At 42.8% G+C, this 27820-nt stretch overlaps 2 protein-coding genes across 8 annotated transcripts in view; one reads left to right on the forward strand and one right to left on the reverse strand.

The window, feature by feature from the left end:
* The first annotated feature begins 373 nt into the window (after positions 1–373).
* nt5e (5'-nucleotidase, ecto (CD73)) lies at positions 374–26575 on the forward strand. 2 transcript variants are annotated; one of them, XM_014204939.2, is made up of 9 exons: positions 385–1061; positions 10440–10662; positions 11152–11340; positions 12441–12638; positions 17450–17604; positions 17696–17804; positions 18020–18169; positions 22377–22577; positions 22981–26575. In XM_014204939.2, the coding sequence occupies exons 1-9, from the start codon at positions 729–731 to the stop codon at positions 23145–23147; spliced, it is 1725 nt and encodes a 574-aa protein (XP_014060414.1). In that variant the 5' UTR covers positions 385–728; the 3' UTR covers positions 23148–26575. The 2 variants fall into 2 exon arrangements, with proteins under 2 accessions (XP_045576719.1, XP_014060414.1); XM_045720763.1 differs by lacking the exon at positions 18020–18169 and having other exon boundaries at positions 374–1061.
* The window catches only part of LOC106607698 (sorting nexin-14), a 32252-nt gene continuing 28854 nt past the window's right edge, over positions 24423–27820 (reverse strand). For 5 of the 6 annotated variants that reach the window (XM_014204932.2, XM_014204938.2, XM_014204937.2 and 2 more), the window contains 5 exons: positions 26018–26182; positions 25652–25747; positions 24896–24987; positions 24722–24778; positions 24423–24572 (listed from right to left, as the gene is read on the reverse strand). In XM_014204932.2, coding sequence (XP_014060407.2) covers positions 24528–24572; positions 24722–24778; positions 24896–24987; positions 25652–25747; positions 26018–26182 — 455 coding nt within the window. In that variant the 3' untranslated portion in view covers positions 24423–24527. The remainder of the gene's footprint in view (positions 24573–24721; positions 24779–24895; positions 24988–25651; positions 25748–26017; positions 26183–27820) is intronic. The other variant, XM_014204933.2, reaches the window with a different exon arrangement.

Consider the following 27820-nt stretch of genomic DNA (forward strand, 5'->3'; position numbering starts at 1 on the left):
CTCCTGTGCCCTCAGACCCAGCTCCACTGGGACACGCCTTACCTGTGTCTCGTTGCACACCAGGAGTACTGCGCAGATCACAGCGTGGTCACGAGCCTCCTGAAAGACTAACTCTGTAGTTGAGACGAAGAGGCTTGTGGTGTTAGTGTTTGTTTGGAACAGCAGACTTAATTGAAAAGAAATAAGGACTGTCAATTTTTGTTTGTTTACATTTACAGTAACACTAACAGAAGTTCTAAAATGTTGAAAAGAAAACACTGATGGGGTTTTACTTGTTAATCATGTGTTCTTTTCTCACAGGGGGATTGAAATTAAGGGGGGAGAAGTGTTATAGTGTGGACACTATATAAATAATTACATTGAATATGTTATTGTATTTACCTGCAATAGAGTATGATTACTATTCATGTGTTCAAGGTTATTATTGGCATTGGCCTTGACCTTTCCCATTTGATGTCATCACCCAGAGTTGTAACTGGGCTGTATCACTTTGCTGTGTTTGTACATGGCTGTACACCTTTTATTTATTAGGTTAAAAGTAATATTGAATTGCGTGTGGGCATTCCTTGTCAAGTTACTACACACTGTAAACACCTAAACCAACCAAAGCTATGTAAATTATATGCTACGATTGGAGAAGAACACCCCTTCTTGTGTCCACGCCTTCTGGTGCAGTCAATGTACGGGTGAACGTCTGTGTTCTAATACAGTGCGCTGTCAATGACAAGATGGGAGTGAGTGAATCTATGAAGTGTCTTTTATTCTACCTCTGCATCTGTAGTCATGTTTCTACTGTGGACGCGTGGGAACTCACCCTGCTTCATACCAACGACGTCCACGCAAGGGTTGAGGAGACGAGCAACAGTTACGGCAAATGCACCAAGCCTCCGTGTTTTGCCGGTGTGGCAAGGAGGTTTACGAAAATACAGGAGATCCGGAGCCGAGAGAAGAACGTGATGCTGCTGGACGCAGGCGACCAATTTCAGGGAACCGTTTGGTTTAATGTATATAAGGGAGCCGAGGCTGCCTATTTTATGAATAAACTTGGCTACGATGCGATGGTAAGCAGTTTACATCATTCCAGTAGAATATTAATGTGGGCGACTGTATCATTTCATGACGGAGGATGCTCTCTGGGTGATCACATTTCAAATACCCAAATGCGGAACAACAGGATGATTAGGCACGACATTCTCCGTACCACTATTTCAAAATAGGCCATCATCACTGCCAATCGTGAATGATAATTCTTCACGTTTTACGGTGAAACGTGCAAACTGCATGGGAATATCTGCATTTAGAATTTGTGAGCAAATTAGAGCAGATGGTTTTAAACTTCCAGTATTTTATTTCAGTAAAAGCACATCCTGCTCAGTGACGCGCGCTGTTAAGTTTTGGCCATATATATATATATATATATATATATATATATATTTCAGCTATCTAGCTAACCATCCTAAAATCTCATAACAAATGAGGTGGTGTTTTTGGTGTAACAGTAACGTTATACTATGCTGTTATGTTTGTATCCGATATGTAGAATACTAATGAATCATTATGATATTCCAAGACATTGATTCAGCTTTGATCAAACTTTACTAAAGGACCACTATTGTGAGAAGTGGCGGTGCGACGCTAACCCTGCTCAGCTGTTTTGAACTAGCTAATTGAAGCGCACCAAGACAAGCCTACTCAAATACCTCGGGCAACATTTGGTGACGCAGAATCTTGACCACTGTGTGGCTGTTTTATGAAAATCTAGAAATATGTGGCCAAGGAAACATTTTCTGGTTGGTGTAAGGGAATGTAAAACAATTAGGAAATGATCCTTTTTAAAACGGGATTGAGTGAAGTTGCGGAAAATATGTTGAATGATCAACTAATTAGCTACCCTCTACCCTAACAAGTTTGAAGAAATTACCTTGTACACTATCTTTCAGTTACTTACTTCGGTAGCTCTTCGTCACAAGCACGCGTTTTGTAAGTATTATTGTTAGGCCTAACTGTCCTCTCCAAGCGTAGCTGGAATTTAGCCGCAGAATATCAGATCTCAACAACGATTGGAAAAGTCTCTAACGCAGCCTTTCTTAGAGTATGGGTCGCGGACCTGTTAATGGTGGGTCGCGACGTGTCAGAGTACATGTATCATTATTTAGTGAATTGATTTGGCCAAGTGCAACTGCGGAATTTGTTCAGTGCAGTGCGCTCACTGCTTAGCAGCGGTCTCTGCTCAGTTTGGCAGCTGCGGGTGTGCTTCTCGGTTTACCAGTTCTTTTTTCCTGGAGTTTTCTTGAAGATCACTCAGCGCTGTCGTTCAACAGCAGATGATGCGCTGTCAGCCACTGACTCAGTGATGCCAATTTAGCAACTTTTCAGACTACCCTGGACACTTTTTTTTTTTAAACAGCACCTAGCAACAAATGTAGCTACTTTTAGCAACTTTTGAAAAGTGACTCAAACGCTAAAATGCACGCATTTTCCATCTAAATGACAAAAACGATTTTCTTTGTCACGACACACGTGCCTGGCTGCAAAAGTGCATTGTGAGTGACGTCTACAGCAGGCCAGCAGCAATTTCAGTAAATTGCAAATCATTGTTGGCTGACTGCAGCAGCAGTTGTAGGGGTTCGACGAGCCAAACCCAATGAATATAGTTGGTCACGAATGTTTGATCTTGAACAGAAATTACAACATCAATCAACAGGTCTCAATCAAAATTGTACAGCCAGAAGTACAGAAAAGAGTGGGAGTTTGTACCTGAACAAACGTCAAATCGTATTTTTTGCGGAGATGGCCAGTCAATTTGAGTAATGTTATTGTGTAGCTACAAAATAACGCAGTTTTACTTTATCACGCAATGACATCACAACGTCATTTTGCAACTTTTAGCAGCAAATCATCCTGCCTCTAGCAATTTACCCTGAAAATGAGTTGGCAACACTGCACTGACTTGTCATTCCCCCTCGCCAAATGGACTCACGCTAGCAGCAAGTTATGACTGAGCTCAATCGTCATGAAAAGCCAATACACCGACGTTTCTTTCTTTCATACAAACTGAGAATTAACGAGGAGCTCCCTCAATGTGATTTGTGCGGGGAAGTGCTTAGTAACCTAATTAGTTAATCATAATGGAACAAATTCCTGTAACGACACGTCCAGACCAAACATCCACAGCATGGCGGTATACCTAGGGAATTCTTTCAGAACAGGGCAGAATGCTTCAGGAAACAGTGTTTCGACAGTGGAAAAGTAAGTCAGCTAGCAAGGCATTGTTGTCATTTTATAAAAGGTGATGATAAGCAGAAATAAGGGAGTACTATCTCAGTAGTATATGTGAGTTTCTCTTTCAAACAATCCTCTGGCCTTGTACACAGCTAATAGCTAACGTTAGGCAAAGCAAGTTAGCTAGCTACTGATAGTTCAACCCTAAGTAACAGTACAGATGAAGATGAAAAGTGATCGGGCCTACTGTACATCTTGCTGTAGAAATTATTGTTGAAAACAAGTCTAGGTTGGAACCGTTGCTGTCAAAATACAAGTCATTTTTATTCTGAACTGGAATAAACTGATTGAAGCAAGATACTTTGAGGCAAACACACAGTTCTGGGTTGTTCTACAGCAGGAAGCTGTCTCCTGCCTAACTGAGAACGCACTAGATGTTCTGGTCCTGTTTGGCTCCACATACCTATGTCAGTCAGGGTTCTCAACATGACCAGTACCACATCCTTATGATATATTTAAGCAATATATGGCCAATATACAATATGTGGTATATGGCAAATATACCATGGCTAAGGGCTGTTCTCAAACACGACAGTGCCTGGATACAGCCCTTAGCCATATACCACAAACCCCCAAGGTGCCTTATTGCTATTATAAACTGGTTACTAATGTAATTAGAGCAGTAAAAATACATGTTTTGTCATACCAGTGGTATATGGTCTGTTATACCACAGCTGTCAGCCAATCAGCATTCAGCGCTGGAACCACCCAGTTTCTAAATATTTTTATAAGCGCAATGTGACTGCAAGAGACGGGTTGGAATGTTGAATGAAATACAGGGCAAATTGACCTCTTCTCAATAGTTTTTTCTTGCTCAACAAACTTGCATTAGTAGTAATTTAAGGAAACACTTGTTTTGAAAAACTGAGTTGATTTTATCATTCTTTTTGTGAGTGTACATTTCTAAAGAGCTAATTATACAGCCCTCTGAATTTATCTGCTGTTGGCCTACTCAGTCCAAGTTTCATGTTTGTACTGAGGAAAATACAATTTGACAGGACTGTGTTAAATGACGGCTGTCATTTTGGTCTCAGAACGTTGATGAATTGTTCAGGAATCACTTGGGAAATGATTTGCGATTCACATGCTGTAATATGTTTTTATATTTTGTATTCATTATTTTTTGTGGAATTCAATTTGTTGATAAAATGTTTGATTGTGGGATGTGGGACAAAGGGCCAAAATGCGGGAATGTCTTACACAAGCCGAGAGAAGTGGTCACCCGTGGTGCTGGTCTTTGAGCTTTACACGCTTTTAATAATATTAGACCTTTAAAACATTGTAAACATATTTTTCCCATACAATATTGCATGATGGTTAGGCTTGGATATATTTGTTTTTTTCCAATCATACTGTATCTAAGACAGTTTACTAGTGGAGATCAATTAGCACTTTTAACCAACTAAACTCTTAGGCCCAGTGCAGTCAACTGCGATGTGTTTTACACATATTTCCACACTATGAGGTTGGAATAATATTGTGAAAATGATGGTAATCCCCTTTCAGTGTAAGAGCTGTTTGAAAAGGCTGCCTGACATTTCTGCCAGTTTTGGTGGGATGGAGTTTTGGCCATCCATGGTGACATCACCCTGCGGTAAATCAGTTAATAGACCAATAAAAAAGAGTTATAAACCCCTGACAATAAAAGCTAATTTTCAGTTTTTCCCTACCCACTCAGACCACTGCCAGACAGTCCTAGCAAAATTCTTGCTTGAGAAATTGCCCTTTGCTAAGATGCTATTTTTGTTTATTTTAGACCATTTTAATTGAAAACAATCACTGTAAGGTACTTAATTGTTACCCAGAAATGATTTAATAATGACATAAAAACAGCTGCATTGGACCTTTTTGTCATGATTTTAAATTTGAGCATCATTATTTCTAAACTCAGCAAAAAAAGAAACATCCTTTTTCAGGACCCTGAAATTCTTAAAAATCCAAATAACTTCACAGATCTTCATTGTAACGGGTTTAAACACTGTTTCCCATGCTTGTTCAACGAACCATAAACAATTAATGAACATGCACCTGTGGAATGGTAGTTAAGACACTAACAGCTTACAGACGGTAGGCAATTAAGGTCACAGTTATGAAAACTTAGGACACTAAAGAGGCCTTTCTACTGACTCTGAAAAACACTACTGACTCTGAAAAAGAAAGATGCCCAGGGTCCCTGCTCATCTGCGTGAATGTGCCTTAGGCATGCTGCAAGGAGGCATGAGGACTGCAGATGTGGCCAGGGCAATAAATTGCAATGTCCGTACTGTGAGACGCCTAAGACAGCGCTACAGGGAGACAGGACGGACATTGTCCTCGCAGTGGCAGACCACATGTAACAACACCTGCACAGGATTGGTACATCCAAACGTCACACCTGCGGGACAGATACAGGATGGCAACAACAACTGCCCAAGTTACACCAGGAACGCACAATCCCTCCATCAGTTCTCAGACTTTCCGCAATATGCTGAGAGGCTGGACTCAGTGCTTGTAGGCCTGTTGTAAGGCAGGTCCTCACCAGACATCACCCGCAACAACGTCGCCTATGGGCACAAACCCACCATCGATGGACCAGACAGGACTGGCAAAAAGTGCTCTTCACTGACGAGTCGCGGTTTTATCTGAATGAGCGTTACACCGAGGCCTGTACTCTGGAGCGGGATCGATTTGGAGGTGGAGGGTCTGTCATGGTCTGGGGTGGTGTGTCAGCATCATCGGACTGAGCTAGTTGTCATTGTAGGCAATCTCAACGCTGTGCGTTACAGGGAAGACATCCTCTTCCCTCATGTGGTACCCTTCCTGCAGGCTCATCCTGACATGACCCTCCAGCATGACAATGCCACCAGCCATACTGCTCGTTCTGTGCGTGATTTCCTGCAAGACAGGAATGTCAGTATTCTGCCATGGCCAGCGAAGAGCCCGGATCTCAATCCCATTGAGCATGTCTGGGACCTGTTGGATCGTAGGGTGAGGGCTAGGGCCATTCCCCCCAGAAATGTCCGGGAACTTGCCTGTGCCTTGGTGGAAGAGTGGGGTAACATCTCACAGCAAGAACTGGCAAATCTGGTGCAGTCGACAAGGAGGAGATGCACTGCAGTACTTAATGCAGCTGGTGGCCACACCAGATACTGACTGTTACTTTTGATTTTGACCCCCCCTTTGTTCAGGGACACATTATTCCATTTCTGTTGGGCACAGGTCTGTGGAACTTGTTCAGTTTGTCTCAGTTGTTGAATCTTGTAATGTTGATACAAATATTTACACATGTTAAGTTTGCTGAAAGTAAACACAGTTGACAGTGAGAGGACATTTCTTTTTTTGCTGAGTTTATATAGCCTACACCAGGGATTCCCAACCTGCAGAGCTTCCCTCCTGTAGGTTTTCTGCTCCAACCCCAGTTGAGTTTATCAACCAGCTTATTATTAGTATCAGGTGTGCTTAATTAGGGTTGGAGTAAAAACCTAGGTTGCTTTCCAAACATTTAAAAGACATCCCCTCAGCCCTCAAATTAAGTGGACACTTCTGATGACGTTTCATGACGTTTGAAGAGTATACACCGCTCGCAGGTGGCGAGGAAGGAAGGAATTATTTTTAAATGGACCACCCTTGGCCGGAAATTCGTCACGCGTTCATCCCTCTGTGTTTTCAGCCACTGGTAACTTGCGCTACAGTCAATTATGAGTGCATGTCTACTTATATTAAATATATAATTATTAATATATCTATGATAACTAGCAAATCAATTAGCTAACTGACGTTAGCCTGCCCAGTTGGAACTTCTGAAGAAGGAAAATTGTTTTATTTCTACACTTTCCAAAAGATAACCAAACAAAAACAAACTTTTTCCATAGTAGCAACATTTCTAACTTATTGGCATTCGTTTTTACTTACACTTGCATGTTGACTTCTCCATTGATGTTGTTTTTAAGTTTTCGCAGACATTTCTTAGCGGATATACAATTGTCGCGTATTGAATTATGGGGCGTTTCAGGCCCGGAGTGAACATAATTGTACACTCGCAAAGCCGACTGAAAACGAGGGCTGAGGAGCTTACGTTGCAAACTTCCCTTGCTTGGCTAATCATTTGGACCACCCTCCAAGATGGCGATGGAGATTCCCCCAAGGGCATAAGGCGAGAGTAAGTGGGTGTGTCTTAAGTGTTTGGACCACAGCCCTATAGGACGTTAGTTTTCCAGGAACAGGGTTGGAGAGCCCTGGCCTACACGTTCTCATTTTGAACTTCTAACGCGGGTGGGATGGGTGTGACTTTGTGACTTTAATGCAGGGAAACTTAAATCAGTTTTACCAGCATGTCACATGTGCACCCAGAGGAAAAAGAACTCTAGACCACCTTTACTCCACACACAGAGATGCATACAAAGCTCTCTCCCGCCCTCCATTTGGAAAATCTGACCATAATTCTATCCTGATTCCTGTTTACAAGCAAAAACTAAAGCAGGAAGTACCAGTGACTCACTCAATACGGAAGTGGTCAGATGATGTGGATGCTACACTACAGGACTGTTTTGCATAAATTCTACACATGGGTGGTCCCGGGAATCAACAAGTGCGTCGTCCCCACAGTGACTGTACGTACATAACCCAACTAGAAGCCATGGATTACAGGAAACATCCGCATCGAGCTAAAGGCTATAGCTGCCACTTTCAAGGAGCGGGACACTAATCCGGACAATTATAAGAAATCCCACTACGCCCTCAGATGAACCATCAAACAGGCAAAGTGTCAATACAGGATTAAGATTGAATCTTACCACACCGGCTCTGACGCTTGTCGGATGTGGCAGGGCTTGAAAACTATTAAGGACTACAAAGGGAAATCCAGATGCGAGCTGCCCAGTGACACGAACCTATCAGACGAGCTAAATGCCTTTTATGCTCGCTTCGAGGCAAGCAACACTGAAGCATGCATGAGAGCACCAGCTGTTCCGGACGACTGTGTGATAAGACTCTCGGTAGCCGATGTGAGCAAGACCTTCAAACAGGTCAACATTCACAAAGCTGCGGGGGCGGAAGCATTACCAGGACGTGTACTCAAAGCATGCGCGGACCAACTGGCAAGTGTCTTCATTGACATTTTCAACCTCTCCCTGACCGAGTCTGTAATACCTACATGTTTCAAGCAGACCACCATAGTCCCTGTGCCCAAGGAAGTGAAGGTAACCTGCCTAAATGATTACCACCCCGTAGCACTCATGTCGGTAGCCTTGAAGTGCTTTGAAAGGTTGGTCATGGCTCACATCAACAGCATCCTCCCGGATACCCTAGAACCACTCCAATTCCCATACCGCCCCAACAGATCCACAGATGACACAATCGCAATCGCACTCCACACTTTCCCACCTGGACAAAAGGAACACCTATGTGAGAATGCTGTTCATTGACTACAGCTCAGCGGTCAACACCATAGTGGCCACAAAGCTCATCACTAAGCAAGGACCCTGGGACTAAACACCTCCCTCTTCAACTGGATCCGGGACTTCCTGACTGGCCGCCCACAGGTGATAAGGGTAGGCAACAACACGTCTGCCACGCTGATCCTCAGTACTGGGGCCCCTCCTGTACTCCCTGTTCACCCACGACTGTGTGGCCAAGCACGACTCCAACACCATCATTAAGTTTGCTGACGACATAACAGTGGTAGGCCTGATCACCGATAACGATGAGACGGCCTATAGGGAGGAGGTCAGAGAACTGGCAGTGTGTTGCCAGGACAGCAACCTCTTCCTCAATGTGAGCAAGACAAAGGAGCTGATCGTGGACTACAGGAAAAGGCGAGCCGAACAGGCCCACATTCTCATTGACGGGGCTGTAGTGGAGCAGGTTGAGAGCTTCAAGTTCCTTGGTGTCCACATCACCAACGAACTATCATGATCCAAACATACCAAGACAGTCATGAAGAGGGCACAACAAAACCTTTTTCACCTCAGGAGACTGAAAAGACTTGGCATGGGACCCCAGATCCTCAAAGTTCTACAGCTGCACCATCGAGAGCATCCTGACCAGTTGCATCACCGCCTGGAATGACAACTGCTCGGCATCTGACCGAAAAGGCGCTACAGAGGGTAGTGCGTACGGCCCAGTACATCACTGGGGCCAAGCTTCCTGCCATCCAGGACCTATATAATAGGCGGTGTCAGAGGAAAGCCCATAAAATTGTCAGACTCCAGTCACCCAAGTCATAGACTGTTTTCTCTGCTACCACACGGCAAGCGGTACCGGAGCGCCAAGTCTAGGACCAAAAGGCTCCTTAACAGCTTCTACCCCCAAGCCATAAGACTGCTGAACAATTAATCAAATGGCCACCAGACTATTTACATTGACCCCCCCCCAATTTGTTTTGTACATTGCTGCTACACTGACTTGGTTACAGTACCCCCTATATATAGCCTTGTTATTGTTATTTTGTTACTTTTTAACATTTATTTTTTACTTTAGTTTATTTGGTAAATATTTTCTTAACTCTTCTTGAACTGTAGGCATTTCACGGTAAGGTCTACACTTGTTGTATTCGGCGCATGTGACAAAGTTTGATTTGATTTAATTATCAGGTAGAACAGAAAACCAGCAGGCTCCGGACCTCATAGGGTAAGAGTTGAGTACCCTGCGCTATACAGTGCACTACGTTTGACCAGGGCCTTTTTTGTTAAAAGTAGTACACTATAAAGAGAATAAGAACAGGGTGCCATTTGGGATGCACCTTGGTGTGTAGAGATATATTTTCCGTTGGGCCTTTAGGGATAGGGTACTCCGCGGTGTATTCATCTGTGACGTACAAGGGACAAGTAGCCTGGAGCAAGGTGTCAACGTAGTGGACAAGACTAGTCCAGACAAAGGTCTTCAATTCTCAGTGTGACACTGGCTGGAAATAATTGAAGCCATATTCATAATATGGTCAGGAAGCCTACCCCAGGAGGATGCTAATTAGTCATGTATAAAACAAATAATAGAGTTCTTTTTTCTTTCCATCGGTTGTTTGTGGACATGCACTTACGTAGCAATTAGATGAAGAAAAACATTAGATAAACTCATCTAAAATGGACTTGGCAGCACAATAACACCAGAACAGTATGGTTGGTTGAACATTGTTAATCGGGAAATATTGTGGTTGACCTTTGCCTTTGTTTGTAACTTTATAGGCTCTGGGGAATCATGAGTTTGACAATAACGTGGAGGGACTTATCAAGCCATTTCTCCAGGAGGTGAAATGCACAGTCCTCAGTGCTAACATCAAAGCAGATGACACACTTGCCCCACACATCAGCGGTCTTTATTTCCCATATAAGATATTTGATGTCGGCTCTCAGAAAGTGGGCGTGGTTGGATACACTTCAAAGGAAACACCTGCCCTGTCACAAACCGGTACAATTATGTTTTGACTTGATTGAAGTTTTAGCTTCTCTACATCCTCCTTCCTCCCCCCCTCTCTTAATGTATCTTCCTTCTCTCCTCAATCCTTTTATTCTCCCTCTATTCAGCTTCATATTCATGCATTCACTCCTCTCCTCCTACTCTCGTCACAATAATCCATGTTGATCGCTCTGTCCAGGTTGCTTCATGTTTGCTTCCAATATTTACACTATGATTTTAATAATGCCTTCCTCTAGATCAGGGTTTCTCAGACTCGGTCGTCGGGACCGCAAGTGGTGCACGTTTAGTTTTTTGCCATAGCACTACACAGCTGATTCAAATAATGAACTAATTGCCAAGCTTTGATCATTTGAATCAGCCGTGTAGTGTTAGGGCAAAAAACTAAATGTGCACCACTTGGGGTCCTGAGGACCGAGTTTGGGAAACATTTGAATAATTTCCCTGATATAAAATGTATTTTTGTTCCTCATTCTGTTGCAGGACCTAACTTAGTGTTTGAGGATGAGATTGATGCCCTTCAGCCCCAGGTCGACAAACTCATCACCCTGGGGGTCAACAAGATCATTGCCCTCGGTCACTCTGGCTTCGTTACGGACAAAGAAATAGCCAAAAGGGTGAAGGGTGTGGATGTGGTCATTGGAGGACACAGCAACACATTTCTGTACACAGGTACGGTATGCATTGTTTACCACAGAGTACTTTTGTTTAACACTTACAATTATAGTAATTTCATCTGCCAGCCAGGGCTCTCTCTGAGCTTGGGGACGAGGTTACAATCATAGTAGAGATTGTATTTCATCCAAACACCATCTTTTTAACTGTCATAAGTTTTTGTAAGGAATTGTGGAACCTACCATGAAGCGATCCAACCATGAAATCAAGTAACAAAAAACAGACTGGAAATATAATTGGAAGCATCAGCGGTCTCACTCTAACCACAGCACCAAAGAAACTCCAAAACAACAAACATGTTTTATGTCCAACCAAAGCACATACATTCTGCCTTCAGTCCTGAAGGAAGAAGGCTTACTAATAGCTCAACCAACAACCACACCATGCTGTTTTTGCCACACAGGCAGTATATTACTTTATGCCTCAGCAGCTCTTGGTCTGTGATTTGAGGCCATCCACATCCATAATTAGTGCAATATCAAAAAGCTGGAACAATGAGTATCTGCCACCTGTCTTACCTGATGCCGATCCTGGCCTTTTGTTTTTCGTGCGTCCCAAATGGCACTGCCTACAAAGAGATTAGGGTGCCATTTGGGATGTAGCCCCAGTTTAGCTTGTGCTCTGCTGAGCTTTTTCCACAACAGCAGCCATGATTCATATTGGTTAGAATCAGTCTACTGGCTGGTTCCCATGCTTGCAAGTTCAGTACCTATGCTATGCTGCTTCTTTTTTTTTTTAAAGAGAGGACTCTGTGATGGCTATAAGGATTCCCTTTGATGTGAGGCCTACACTTTAGAACAGTTCACTAAACCACAAACAGTAAGCCCTGTGTTTAGTAATTCCGGCTGTAAAGTCAGTGTAGTTCAGGCTGATGTGGTGGGAAAGTAAGAACATAAGAATCCAAGAAGTCTATGGCCTAGATTCATTCCATTATACAGCTGCTAATTGAAACCCAGTCTATATCTTAATGCATTCATACAGTTATTTAGGTGTTGTTTAATTGCTAGGCTGTTTTCTTAAGCATGATTGCAATGCAACTGATGATTGATATAGAAATCATTCATTCATTCCATTGTTTACATTCACTGTTTCGATAGGAGAGAAACCTTCCTCTGAGGTTCCGGCAGGTCCTTATCCCGTCATGGTGAAATCAGAGGATGGGCGGGACGTCCCTGTGGTGCAGGCCTTTGCTTTTGGGAAATATCTGGGTTACCTCAAGGTGACATTTGATGAGGCTGGCAATGTGGTCCAGTCTACAGGCAACCCCATCCTGCTGGACAGCTCTGTACCAGAGGGTGAGTACAGTACTACTGAGTAACATGAGGTGAAGTTGCCAGTAAGTGTGTCTTAAATGGCACCCTATTCTCTACAGTATATAGTCCACTACTTTTGAACAGAGCCTTATAGGCCCTTATCAAAAGTAGTATAGGAAATAGGGTGCCATTTCGGACCTACACAGTGAAATGGACTTCCGATTACATCAACAGTGCTGCTGTTATCTTATCACTTGTTAAGTAAGTGTAAAAATAACAAGTTTGGTTTTCTTGACTCTGTATAGCATGGTGATACTGTTCTATGAACATTACTGTGGATACATACCATTGTTGACCTTTTACTTCAGGCTTTTATTTCATATTTACTAATTCAATGAGAATGCGTTTCACTGTGTCTGAAGCATGAGTTCACTGTTACCAATCTGCTACTTATTAGAATTGTAACGTGAATACTACGTCAGTTTCAGTACCACTATCAGTATCATTTTTATTCATATATATAAAAGTATTCAACTTCATATAGTAGGGTCGTTCCACGAATTTAGTGCCTTTTGCGTCCCTTTAATATGTCTATCTCCGATAAGCTACCCAGGAAAAGACTGAAAATAGCCCATATTAATATATGTAGCCATAGAAATAAGGTTCATGAAATCAATAACTTGCTAACGTCAGATAACATTCATATATTAGCCATTTCTGAGACTCACTTAGATAATTAATTTGATGCATCAGTAGCAAAACAAGGATATAACATTTATAGAAGAGACATAAATGCTTATGGGGAGGAGTTGCTGTATATATTCAGAGCCATATCCCTTTAATGCTTAGAGAAGATCTTATGTCAAGTGTTATTGAAGTGTTGTGGTTGCAGGTTCACTTGGCACATCTAAAGCCTTTTCTTTTGGGGTGTTGCTATAGGCCACCAAGTGCTAACAGTCAGTATCTAAATAATGTGTGTGAAATGCTTGATAGTGTATGTAAACAGAGACGTCTACTTTCTTGGGGACCTGAATATTGACTGGTTTTCATCAAGCTGTCCGCTCAAGAGGAGGCTTCTTGCTGTAACCAGTGCCTGTAATCTGGTTCAGGTTATTAATCAACCTACCAGGGTGTTTACAAACACCACAGGAACAAGATCATCCACATGTATCGATCACATTTTTACTAATGATGTAGAACTTTGTTCTAAAGCTATATCCGTACCCATTGGATGCAGTGATCACAATATAGTGGCTATATCCAGGAAAGCCAAAGTTTCAACAGCTGGGCCTAAAATGGTGTATAAGAGATAATACAAAAGATTTTGCTGTGACTCTTATGTGGATAATGTTAGAAATATTTGTTTGTCTGATGTGATTAATGAGGAGCATCCAGATGCTGCACTTGATGAATTTATGAAATTACTTCCAGTTATTGATAAATATGCACCTGTTAAGAAAACTGACTGGTAGAACTGTGATGGCTCTGTGGGTTGATGAGGAATTGAAAAACTATGGTTGAAAGAGATGGGGCAAAAGGAGTGGCTAATAAGTCTGGCTGTACATCTGACTGGCTTACTTACTGCAAATTGAGAAATGATATGACTAAACTCAACAAAAATAAGAAACTATTATGAAGCCAAGATGAATGATGGAAAAAACTGGAGTACTTTAAATGAAATTATGGGCAGAAAGACATTCAACTCCATCTTCCATTGAATCAGATGGCTTATTCATCACAAAACCATTTGATGTTGCCAATTATTTTAATGATTATTTCATTGACAAAGTGGGCGAACTTAGGCAGGAAAAGCCCACGACAAACAGTGAGCAATTATATTCATGTATAACAAAAACAAATGGAAGAAAAGCAGTGCAAGTGTGGGAGAGGTGGAAAAATTAACTATCAATAAAGACAAACCTCCTGGCATTGACAACTTAGATGGAAAGCTACGGAGGATGGTAGCTGACTCTATAGCCACTCCTATCTGTCATATTTTTCATCTGAGCCTAGAGGAAAGTATTTGTCCTCAGGCCTGGAGGGAAGCCAAAGTAATTCCGCAACCCAAGAGTGGTAAAGCGGCCTTGACCGGTTCTAACAGCAGACCTATAGGCTTGCTGCCAGCTCTTAGCAAACTGTTGGAAAAAATAGTGTTTGACCAAATATAATGCTATTTCTCTGTAAACAAATTAACAACAGACTTTCATTATGCTTATAGAGAAGGGCACTCAACATGTACTGCACTGACACAAGTGACTGATGTTTGAAAGAAATTGCTAAGAAGATTGTGGGAGCTGTACTGTTAGATTTCAGTGCAGCCTTTGATATTATTGACCATAACCTGTTGAGAACTTAAGTGCTATGGCTTTTCAACCTCAGCTCTGAATCCACAATATGGCAATCTATCTAATGGAACTCGAAGGGTTTTCTTTAATGGAAGCGTCTCTAATGTCAAGCATGTAAAGTGTGGTGTACCGCAGGGCAGCTCTCTAGGACCTCTACGCTTTTCTATTTTTACCATTGACCTGCCACTGGCATTAAACAAAGCATGTGTCTCCATGTATGCTGATGATTCAACCATATATGCATCAGCAACCACAGCTAATGAAATTACTGAAACCCTTAGAGTTGCAGTCTGTTTTGGAATGGGTGGCCAGTAATAAACTGGTCCTGAACATCTCTAAAACTAAGAGCACTGTATTTGGTACAAATCATTCCTTAAGTGCTAGACCTCAGCTGAATCTGATAATCCATGGTGTGGCTGTTGAGGAGCTAATATTAATACTATGCATGCATGCCAGTCTCTCTCGGCTAAGAGTTGAGGAGAGACTGACTGCATCTCTTCTTATAAGAAACATTGTGTTGAATCCCAAATTGTTTGCATAGTCAATTTACACAAAGCTCTGACACACACTTATCCCACCAGACATGCCACAAGGGGTCTTTTCAGTCCCCAAATCCAGAACAAATTAAAGAAAACGTACAGTATTATATAGGGCCCTTACTCCATGGAACTTCCTTCCATCTCATATTGCTCAAATAAAACAGAAAACCTGCCCAACGCCTCTCCCTTATTTGACCTAGATATTGTGTGTATGCTTTGATATGTAGGCTACGTGTGCCTTTTTAAAAAATGTATGTAGTTCTGTCCATGAGCTGTTCTTGTCTAATGATCTGTATTATGTTTTGTGTGGACCCTAGGAAGAGTAGCTGCTGCTTTTGCAACAGCTAATGGGGATCCTAATAAAATACCTTGATTAAAGTAGAAATTGTGCACCAATATTGAATTTTAAAAGCCTGTTCTGTTAAATGAAGTGCACTTTAATATAGACACATGGAGAATTCAATAAAAAAAAATTATATGAATAAAGGCTTGCTAAAGTGCCAAAATTCAGCATCCGTCAAACCTGTCACTTCTAGGAAGATTTTAATCCACTGTCTCCAAGTTTCACCATCATTGTAAAGCCCTAGGTATTTTTCGACAGTCACTTCGGAAGATTACTATTTATTTCACGTGATTAGTGATTAATTTACATCTGACCCTTATTTTAAGGTGATCTGAACTCTCGTTTAAAAAGGTGAAACTATTCCATTGAACATCTAATAGTCAAATCACATAGTAAAAGCAGGTGAGCAAGTTCTCTTTTTGGCCATTTTCTGGTGGAAAACTGAGCGGGTCAAGCATAACACGTCAACCTAGTTACCCAGCTAGCACAGTGGATCTGGGCCGATTCCGGCTGAGAGTCAGACTCGGCCGATATCTTGTGGCCTGAGTCTGGGCCGCCTTCGGCAGTATTACTTATGGTTAGGATGCAGGGATTTGAACTCGGGCTGATTACAGTGTGAGTTATCTGGCCCAACTGTATTACTTGGGTCTCGGGCCGATTGGGGCTACTCTCTGGCAGATGATTACACGGGCTGCTTTATATAAATAACATTTCAACAGAAAAATAAATATATTCTCAATGTTTGATCAAAAAATACATATTAATTTCTTTAAGAGTCCTGTTTAAGTAGTAGTTTGATACTTTGTGCAAGGCAATTGATAAGCATTAACTTTGTGGCTGGAGCCTCCCGAGTGGGGGAGCGGTCTAAGACACTGCATTGCCACAGATGCTAGTTCGATACCCGTGCCGGCCACGACCGGGAGAGCCATGAGGCAACGCACAATTGGCCCAGAGTCGTCCGAGTTAGGGGAGGGTTTGGCCGGCCGGGATGTCCTTGTCCCATCGTGCTGTAGCGACTCCTGTGGCGGGCCAGGCGCATGCACGCTGACACGGTCACCAGGTGTACGGTGTTTCCTCCGACATACTTTTTCTTTTGGGTGGATGGGTATAATTTGTATGCATAAAATGTATAATAGTAATTTTGTATACATTCATTTAAATTTGCATCAGGCCGCTTCTGGGGGAATTCTGGTAAGATGCCGGCAAAGTTGACTGAATTCCAGTAGATGGAAATGGCCCGATGTACTTGGGCCAATTCTGGGCAGTCATTCATTTTGATTCCGGGCCAAGTCCAACACCCAATTCTGGGCCGACTCAATCAGTTACAGCCCCCCAGAAGAGGTCTAGTTTTTTTTATTTTCATTGCTAGCTGTTTTAAATCTGTCTGTTTTGTGAAGCTTGCATTCAATTGCCACTCCCTGTTGCACACAAGCTTCCATTCCCCGTGTCACGAGTTTCTTTATCATTGGCACTTACAATAGTCATTTTATTTAACCTCTTGAGATGGGGAAAACATGTCATTTAAAAATGTATCATGAACGAATGTTAAATTGAGGTGAAATCAAGTTACACTTCTCAAAAGGCACCGATTTAACCCAGTAACTGCATATGATTTCCTCTTGTCAGACCCCAGTATTCTTGCTGACGTAAATGAGTGGAAAAAGGCCCTAGCAAATTACTCCTCTCAGTATGTGGGGGAGACCCTGGTGTATCTCAATGGAACGTTTGAAGAATGCAGGTTCCGAGAGTGCAACCTGGGAAACCTAATTTGCGACGCTATGGTGAGTTAGGAGTACCCAGGACAGCTACCCAAACCTGGTACCTTTCGGTCAGTCTGTAGCCAACTGATGAAATCCTGTTGTTTTGCTGTAGGTACACCACAACATTAAATATGCAGATGAGCTTCAGTGGAACCATGTCAGCTCCTGCATCATCCAAGGGGGATCAATACGGTCATCCATAGATGAACGCAGCCGAAATGGTGTGTATGCCTTTTATGGGGCTGTTTCCCGGATACAGATTAAGATTAATCCTGGACAACAGCAGAATTCTATGGAGATTCTCCATTGAGCTTCTGTTTTTTGTTGTTGTCCAGGACTGGGCTTAATCTGTGTCCAGGAAACTAGCCTTGTGTGTTTGCCATTTCTGGGGTTTTTTCCCCTCAATGTGGAAACTGAGTGAAATGTATTTTGTTAGGTTCCATCACAATGGAAGACCTGATTACTGTGTTGCCATTTGGAGGCACCTATGATCTTGTGCAGCTGAAGGGCTCCACTCTGAGGAAAGCTTTTGAGCACTCTGTCAGGAGATATGGAGGGAACACAGGGGAATTCCTTCAAGTATCAGGTATCAGTCTTTCATTTTCATTGGTAAAGAGGGTCATAATGTGACCTAAACCAGTTGACATCAGGCACTTGTCTCCAGCTATCTATCCCCAAGAACCTGTGCACCTACATTTTTTTTATTTAACCAGGTAGGCTAGTTGAGAACAAGTTCTCATTTGCAACTGCGACCTGTCCAAGATAAAGCATAGCAATTCGACACATACAACAACACAGTTACACATGGAATAAACAAAACATAGTCAATAATACAGTAGAAAAAAGAAAGTCTACATACAGTGAGTGCAAATGAGGTAAGTTAAGGCAATAAAGGCCATGGTGGCGAAGTAATTACAATATAGCAATTAAACACTGGAATGGTAGATGTGCAGAAGATGAATGTGCAAGTAGAGATACAGGGGTGCAAAGGAGCAAGATAAATAAAATACAGTATGGGGATGAGGTAGATAGATGGGCTATGTGCAGTGATCTGTGAGCTGCTTAAAGCTAGTGAGGGAGATATGAGTCTCCAGCTTCAGTGATTTTTGCAGTTCGTTCCAGTCATTGGCAGCAGAGAACTGGGAGGAAAGGCGACCAAAGGAGGAATTGGCTTTGGGGCTGACCAGTGAAATATATCTGCTGGAGCGCGTGCTACGAGTGGGTGCTGCTATGGTGACCAGTGAGCTGAGATAAGGCGGGGCTTTACCTAGCAGAGACATGTAGATAACCTGTAGCCAATGGGTTTGGCGACGAGTATGAAGCGAGGGCCAACCAACGAGAGCATACAGGTCGCAGTGGGTAGTGTATGGGGCTTTGGTGACAAAACGGATGGCACTGTGATAGACTGCATCCAATTTGTTGAGTAGAGTGTTGAAGGCTATTTTATAGATGCCGAAGTCGAGGATCGGTTGGATGGCCAGTTTTACGTGGGTACATTTGGCAGCATGAGTGAAGGATGCTTTGTTGCGATATAGGAAGCCGATTCTAGATTTAATTTTGGATTGGAGATGCTTAATGTGAGTCTGAAAGGAGAGTTTACAGTCTAACCAGACACCCAGGTATTTGTAGTTGTCCACGTATTCTAAGTCAGAGCCGTCCAGAGTAGTGATGCTGGACGGGCAGGCAGGTGCGGACAGTGATCGATTGAATAGCATGCATTTAGTTTTACTTGCATTTAAGAGCAGTTGGAGGCCACAAAAGGAGAGTTGTATGGCATTGAAGCTCGTCTGGAGGTTAGTTAAGTGTCCAAAGAGGGGCCAGAAGTATACAGAATGGTGTCGTCTGCGTAGAGGTGGATCAGAGAATCACCAGCAGCAAGAGCGACATCATTGATGTATACAGAGAAGAGAGTCGGCTCGAGAATTGAACCCTGTGGCACCCCCATAGACTGCCAGAGGTCCGGACAACAGGCCCTCCGATTTGACACACTGAACTCTATCAGAGAAGTAGTTGGTAAACCAGGCGAGGCAATCATTTGAGAAACCAAGGCTGTTGAGTCTGCCAATAAGAATGTGGTGATTGACAGAGTCGAAAGCCTTGGCCAGGTCGATGAATACGGCTGCACAGTAATGTCTCTTATCAATGGCGGTTATATGTCGTTTTGGACCTTGCGCGTGGCTGAGGTGCACCCATGACCAGCTCTGAAACCAGATTGCATAGCGGAGAAGGTACGGTGGGATTCGAAATGGTCAGTAATCTGTTTGGGGGCTTTGGCGGGTAGTTGACCGGGGTAGGGGTAGCCAGGTGGAAAGCATGGCCGGCCGTAGAGAAATGCTTATTGAAATTCTCAATTATAGTGGATTTATCGGTGGTGGCAGAGTTTCCGATCCTCAGTGCAGTGGGCAGCTGGGAGGAGGTGCTCTTATTCTCCATGGACTTTACAGTGTCCCAGAACTTTGAGTTTGTACTACAGGATGCAAATTCCTGTTTGAAAAAGCTAGCCTTAGCTTTCCTAACTTCCCTGAAAAGTTGCATATCACGGGGGCTATTCGATGCTAATGCAGAACGCCACAGGATGTTTTTGTGCTGGTCAAGGGCAGACAGGTCTGGAGTGAACCAAGGACTATATCTATTCCTACATTTTTTGAATGGGGCATGCTTATTTAAGATGGTGAGGAAGGCACTTTTAAAGAATAACCAGGCGTCCTCTACTGACATCAATATCATTCCAGGATACCCCGGCCAGGTCGACTCACAGAAGTGTTTTAGGGAGCGTTTGACAGTGATGAGGTGGTCGTTTGGTCGCAGACCCATTACGGATGCAGGCAATGAGGCAGTGATCGCTGAGATCTTGGTTGAAAACAGCAGAGGTGTATTTAGAGGGCGAGTTAGTTAGGATGATATCTGAGGGTGCCCGTGTTTACAGATTTTGGGTTGTACCTGCTAGGTTCATTGATAATGTGTGAGATTGAGGGCATCAAGCTTAGATTGTAGGATGGCCGGGGTGTTAAGCATGTCCCAGTTTAGGTCACCTAGTAGCACGAGCTCAGAAGATAGATGGGGGGGGCAATCAATTCACATATGGTGTCGAGGGCACAGCTGGGTGCAGAGGGAGGTCTATAGCAAGCGGCAAGAGTGAGACTTGTTTCTGGAAAGGTGAATTTTTAGAAGTAGAAGCTCGAATTGTTTGGGTACAGACTTGGATAGTAATACAGAACTCTGCAGGCTCTTTGCAGTAGATTGCAACACCACCCCCTTTGGCAATTCTATCTTGGCGGAAAATGTTATAGTTAGGGATGGAGATTTCAGGGTTTTTGGTGGTTTTCCTAAGCCAGGATTCAGACACGGCTAAGACATCCGGGTTGGCAGAGTGTGCTAAAGCAGTGAGTAAAACAAACTTCGGGAGTAGGCTTCTAATGTTAACATGCATGAAACCAAGGCTTTTACGGTTACAGAAGTGAACAAATGAGAGCACCTGGGGAGTGGGGAGTACAGCTAAACAAACTGGCTGTCTAGCACGTTCGGAACAGAGTAAAAGGAGCAGGTTTCTGGGCACGATAGCATAGATTCAAGGCATTGTGTACAGGCAAAGGTAGGATGTGAGTACATTTGAGGTAAACCTAGGCATTGAGTAATGAGAGAGATATAGTCTCTAGAGACGTTAACCAGGTGATGTCATCGCATATGAAGGAGGTGGAACATGGTTGGTTAAGGCATATTGAGCAGGGCTAGAGGCTCTACAGTGAAATAAGACAGTAATCACTAACCAGGACAGTAATGGACGAGGCATGCGTAGCCAAGTGAACATGAGTCCAGTAAGTGGTTGGGCTGGCTGGGGACACGGCGATTCAGACAGTTAGCAGGCCGGTGCAAACAAGCTAGCAGATTAGCAGACCGGGGCTAGCAAGGTAGCAGATTAGCAGATCGGGCAAGCAAGCTAGCAGATTAGCCTTTGGGAAACATCGCGATAGAGGTAAGTCTGTTTTTGCCTCTGTGCGGTGACGTCGATAGACCAGTCGTAGATTAGTAGGGTTCCAAGTAGCTCTAGGTAGCTAGCAGGCCGCGGTTAGCAGAATGGGCCTTCAGCGGATGTCACGCCTGAGGGGCCTGTTGGAATCCTCGGGCAGATTATGTCGGTATTCCAGTCGTGGAGGATCAGCGGGGTTCCGTGCCCCGTACCGGCAGTAGAAGGGGTCCAGATATTGTAGCCCAGGAGCCCAAGCCGGGCTAGCTTCAGGCTAATTGGTGCTTGCTCCGGGATGGAAACGCGAGCCAGGAGAAGTCACCCGGGATTGCGGTTAGCTAGTTGCGAAGATCCAGATGAAAATGTTCAGTTTGCGGTAGGAATCCGGGGATATGGAGAGAAAAAAAAAATAGGTCCGTTATGCTCTGGTTTGAGTCGCGTTGTACGAACTGGCGAGAGCTCTCCGAGCTAAAGGTTAGCTAATGACCGCTAGCAGTGGTTTGACTGATAGCTGGTAGGTTAGCTGGCTAGCTTCAGTTGAGGGATTCCAGATCCGAAGTAAATAGAAATACTTTAGAAAGAAAAAAAAAAACAGATCCACGCCACATTGGGTGAGGCGGGTTGCAGGAGAGTATTTAGAAGTTGAGGTTTAGGAAAATCTTTTAAAAAGATATGCAAGGGACACGACAAAGACGTCAGACTGCTACGCCATCTTGGATCAAGATTGAATTTACTATCGTTTTGCTTTTCCCTCTTAGTCAAACTACATGGAGAGGAATGAGGACAAGTGTTTTGGACTGACTTTATTTCACTCCTATAATCCCAATAGGATTCCATGTAGAGTATGATATGTCAAGGCCCCCAGGGGAGCGTGCCAGGAGTATCAGTGTGCTCTGTACGAACTGCCGGGTGCCTGTCTATGAGCCACTGGACGACAGCAGACTATACAAGGTGGTCCTGCCCTCCTACCTGGTGGAAGGAGGAGACGGATTCTCCATGATCAAAGAGGAGAAGCTAAAACACGACAGTGGTGAGCTCACAGAATTGAATAGATTAGAACACTGGTTGTCTCCAATGGCACCCTATTCCCTGTATAGGGCACCAGGATTGGGGTCAATTCAGAAAGTAAACCAAATTCCACATTTTCCTCAAAGCATTAAAGTGTACTTCCTGAATTGTCTGCAATCTGAAATGTAATTGACCCCAACCCTGTAGTCCACTAGTCTTGACCAGAGCCCTGGTCAAAAGTAGTGCATAGGCCAGTGTGCCTTTTGGGACGCAGATAATGTATCTCTAGGGTTGAGCTCCTTTCTGCAGACTCATTACTTCCTTATGAACAGGAACCCCTTGAGCATTTTCTGTTGCACAACTATTACTTATCAGATAAATTGTTGGTTAACTGGTTCATGGGGATTGAAAATAGTTTCTTACAGGTGACATGGACATTTCGGTGGTGGCCAGCTACATTACTGAGAGGAAGAAGGTGCATCCAGCTGTAGAAGGACGTATCAAGATTTCCAACTCAAATTCAGGAGGATCTGGACACACAACTCTGTTAATCCTGATAGGGCTGGTGATAGCTCTGTCTAGGAGCCTATGAGATCCCTGCCTGCAACGCTAGCTCGCCATTGGACGTGTTCTTCCCAGCATCCAAGGGAAGAGCTCAACTCTAGTTAGTCTAGTGAGAGTACAAATTTTAAGGACACTGGTGAAATATCCATTAACAATGCGCTTAGATATTTCTATATAAATATGGCAGCTTGATATGCACTGTAAATGACACACTGGACATCTCCAGACAGGTTTTGCTTTGTCAAGTCTCATGTGAAGTAACTGCTGTCAAGCTCTTGCTCAGAAATTCTGTTTATATAATAGTACCAACATAAGCAAACTTCAACAGAGGTGGAAACAGATGACCACTGTCTGTTTTAATGTGTGCACTGGGCAGAGTATGCTTGCTTAACCAGCATTAGTTTATGGGAGAAGATATACAAACAACGAGCTCTGTTTTAAAGCTCTTTGGGACCAGAGAGGTATCTCGAAAGGAGATAAATGAGTTGGTGATCAACCTTCTGTAAATATTTATAGAATTCTTTACAGGGCAAATTAGCAACTTTTCTATGGTCATGAACGCTATACTAGCGTTTTTATATAGGATGGTCTAAAGTTGGTTAGCCTGTTTCAAATCCCCCTCTAATTCTAGAGAAATACAAAGAGGTCATGTAAATGGAGTTTTTGTCAGTTGTAAATAGCCTATGTGAAATGTCATGTTTTATATGTGGCTTAGTTGTGATGTTGAAATAAGCTTGGTAGCAGTACATTTAGACAGATGTGTCAATGTTTGTCTAGCAGATATTTCTGATGTGATTTAAAAGCTGATCTTGAACTGGCTCTCATGCAAAAAAAAGTACAATGCCTCATTCCATCTAATGTAGCGTTTCAAAAAGGAAACAATATGAAATCCCTCAGTAACTCAATTGTGTGAGTGGTGTGGCTCTCACCATTGATCAGAACTGTGTCTGGCTGGCACCAGTGGACTGGGAATGCACATGGTATTACCACGGAAAGTATCTCCTTTTCACAGTGGGAGAAACAAGACTCCAAGGGAGGGCAGATGCAGGACACAACCTCAATTTAGAAAACTGAGACGCTGACTTTAAACTAGGATGTGAGAAACTAAACATGCCCCTAACCCCACAGGTCTAAGCTCAGCTTATTGCTCCAGCCTGCATCTCTGCTGTAAAAATACACAAATTAAACCATAGTTACCATACCCTCTGGATAACAGTCCTCTTACATTGACACATCAAGATGGACCTGGGTGCAGCCGGCAAGGAATTAATTAAGCCAGATAAAATGACATTTGACCACCCAGTAAAATCAATAAATATATTTTATTATTGTACATTGGAATGTCGATATGATCCCAGAGACATTGGAATTTGCATTGCACTTTTGCTCCAGGGAAGCGTGCTGTTATCTACATCCACTTGCTATTATCGGCCGATGGCTCTCTCTGTCCCTGCTGAATAGACAACATTATCACGGTATCTGCAGGAAGGTACACAAACTACATCCTGGTACCTTCCTACTTTATAAATAAGCGTGTCGTAAATGTCTAAATAGTTTGGAAAATACATGGTTGGCCTGTGTATCCGATTCTTAGGAATTTACCTTGCCGAGCTCTGGAAAAAGTTCTTCGACAGCAATATCCATCAGAACGTAAGTCATCTGAGGGGCAGAGGACAGAAACGAGAGAAAACAGAATGCAAAACGAGAGAAAACAGAATGCACCATGAGACCTTGGCTGCAGAGAAAATTGTCTCATTGGTTGGCTTTCAGCTTTACCTGCTTGTTAAGAAGTGGCTGCTGAAAACCATCAAAGAGAAGCCTGATGCCCTCGTATTTGGCCTCCTGTCCGATGCACTTTTCCACAAAGTCTATGAGGTGAAAAGACAGAAAGACATCAATACAGTACAACTGAGGCCCACTTTATCCATAAAAACAACTATACCTTTGGCAGGTGATTCCATCAAATGATTACTATTTCCATGGATGATGCCATTGCACTTGTTCAACATGCAGCGTTTCTGCCAGGACATGCTTTCGAAAGTAGGACCAGGCTTCCAGAGATTAGAATGAAACTGATAATAAAATCAGGGAGTGTTCCAAATGGCACCCAATTCCCTTTATAGTGCACTACTTTTGACCAGGGCCCATAGGGGCATATGCACAGGCAATGGGACTTATTGAAATGATGAAATTGAAAATATCTGGGCTTGGAGAAAACTATTCTCTGTGTCTGGATGTAATTTGTCAACACAATGTAACAAAAAGGAACTTGCTCGGTGGCTAATGAACTGTGGTTAAGACATGAATCCATCATGCTGAGAGCTAGATATCTTGTGTAGAGAGTGCATACTGGATCTGTGCAACAGTTGGAAGCAGATGAATACGGCAAAAGAATACTAGAGAAAATATCAGTTGTCAGCCAATGCTTGGTAGCCTGAGTTCCAGTCTGTTTGTATAATAATTTGGTGGGTGCTTATATTTTCTTATATCATGTGTGTCATGCCATGACCAGGCTAAAAGCTTGGGTCTAACCTGGCAAATAATTAATCATCTCTTCGAATGCCTTCTTGGCTCTTCTCTGCTTGTCTCCTGTAGCGAGTTCCTCACTGGTCTCACAGAACACAGCATCTAAGATTGGGCAGAAAACATCATCATGAGTCTGGGAGAAGTGGATCAAGGCAAGGCAATTACAGAACTTAATGGACAGGAATTCACAACAACAACATAGTGAGATTGGCTAAGCACTGAAGTGGAACAGCATATCTACAGTGATTGTGTGTATTTCCCCAAAACCCTTTGGTGGAGCCTTAAGAAGGAAATAGGAGGGGTCGGGGATCAAAAACAGTCAAAAGGTTTATAAAAGGAGGAAACATTACTGAAGCAAAACGCACACCGTACCTCTGAGCATGGTGACGAGAGAGACGACATGGTGCTCCTGCAGGATCATGTCCAGTTTGTGCTGGATGTAGTTATCCATGTAGGCTTCCAGCGTGTTCTTGAACAAGATCCGTCCCCCTGACAGGATGTGGTGCAACCAGTCTGGCATGTGGAACACCACTCGACCTGTCGGTCAAACAATCATTTCATGAAATGTATTTTGTTACATGGGCAGTTGTCACAAACACAGTCTCTCAACACAGCACCAAACACAATGAGAAGAATCATGGCTGGGTAACCGGTGTGGGTCTGACAGTCCTGACATGCAAACCTTCCTTCAACTAGCGCTGTGACGGTCACAATTCTGTTGGTACACTTGCTTGCATGAATATGGTTCTTAATAAAAAGCTATTTTAAAAAGCCATTACACTTTGTTATTATCATCATGCCCTTTCATTATTATTATTATTCAGGTTACTTATAAATATGAATCAACAAATTAAGAAATGCCAGGTTGGAGAGTGTGTCGCATTTTCGTATTGACAACATTAATGGAGACAAAATAAATATATATGCCTACTTTGTCCTTGTGTTGGCTTTTCTGCATACCATTTATTTTTATATACAGATCCTATTTTGATGCACAAAACGATTCAAATAAAGTCTGATGGGTTTTCTCCCACTTTTTCCGAAATATTCGCATAACGTCACAAACCCTGCTGCTGTCATTAGATGGCATTGGCATATGTTCTTCAAAGAGAGGATGCCGTAATGAGAAAAATGTAGCCTAAGCTGCAGAAAGTCAAATCAATCAAAGCAAATAGGCCTTTTACAAGATTAAATCATGACAGGAGTATTTGATTTTTATTAAAAGAGAGAGTCCAGATGGGCTACTTTAGGAAACTTTCTGAATGGGCATATAGGCCTATAGAGAGAATCAGCGAACTCGCACACCCCTGTTAAAGCACCTGCCACCTGTCTTTATATCTTTTAAATAACAAAAACAATTGCAATAATAAATACACGCAACATAGCCTATTTATTTACAAGAAGCAGGCTAGGTACTTCTATGCGTGCTTAGGCGCCCACGCTCCGTCAACATTAACAGGACAGAGAAACCAGACAAATGCTCATTGCTAACATGGTGCACGTAAACAATGGCATGAAATCAACCAAAACTTTATTCTGTAGCAAGTTCTGAACTCCGCAAGCAACGTTTCCACTCCGAGATTGAAATTACTGTAATTAATACATGTATTAACAGAAATTAATGTAACCAAATGACAGGGATTAATGGTAAATTGACGGTTTTACAAACGGTTGGCTACCACATGGGCATTCATAAAAGTGCATTGCGGGCGAAACTGTATAGCTTAGGCTACTATTCTACTTTGCAGGGATAGGATGGCAGCATTTTTTTGTTGTCTCGCTTAGGGTGGCATATCAGCCAGGACCGGGCCTGATCAGCATTGATTAGTCTATAAATTAAATAAAGATTGTTATTATATCATACCAGGTTGGAGAGGATTGGCGCATTGTCCATTTTTTTGCACAACATTAACGCATTCTAGGCCTCAGAGCCAGATTAATCTTGTCAACTGCTGTTGAATAACTAATGAATAGTCAAACGCATCAAACCTTTTTTAAAAGACCCAATTTATTTATTTACTAGAAAACAAAAATGTGGATTGTATAACAAGAAATTCCACAAATCAAGCAATTTGTTTACTCAAGTGTCATAGCCTATAATGCTGTACACTCCTGCTCATCTAGTGATTAGCTGCTGTAGCATCAAAGGACAGATGGAAATAGGAGATGTAAAAC

The sequence above is a fragment of the Salmo salar genome, chromosome ssa06 (genome assembly GCF_905237065.1).
Source record: "Salmo salar chromosome ssa06, Ssal_v3.1, whole genome shotgun sequence".
Taxonomy (NCBI): Eukaryota; Metazoa; Chordata; class Actinopteri; order Salmoniformes; family Salmonidae; genus Salmo; species Salmo salar.

Bases quoted from the DNA above. Each gene is read 5' to 3' on its own strand.
- nt5e (XM_014204939.2), top strand. From the start codon at position 729: ATGGGAGTGAGTGAATCTATGAAGTGTCTTTTATTCTACCTCTGCATC. The intron at 18,170-22,376 runs GTATCAGTCTTT...TAATCCCAATAG, and splicing joins GGAATTCCTTCAAGTATCAG to GATTCCATGTAGAGTATGAT. The intron at 22,578-22,980 runs GTGAGCTCACAG...AGTTTCTTACAG, and splicing joins GAAGCTAAAACACGACAGTG to GTGACATGGACATTTCGGTG.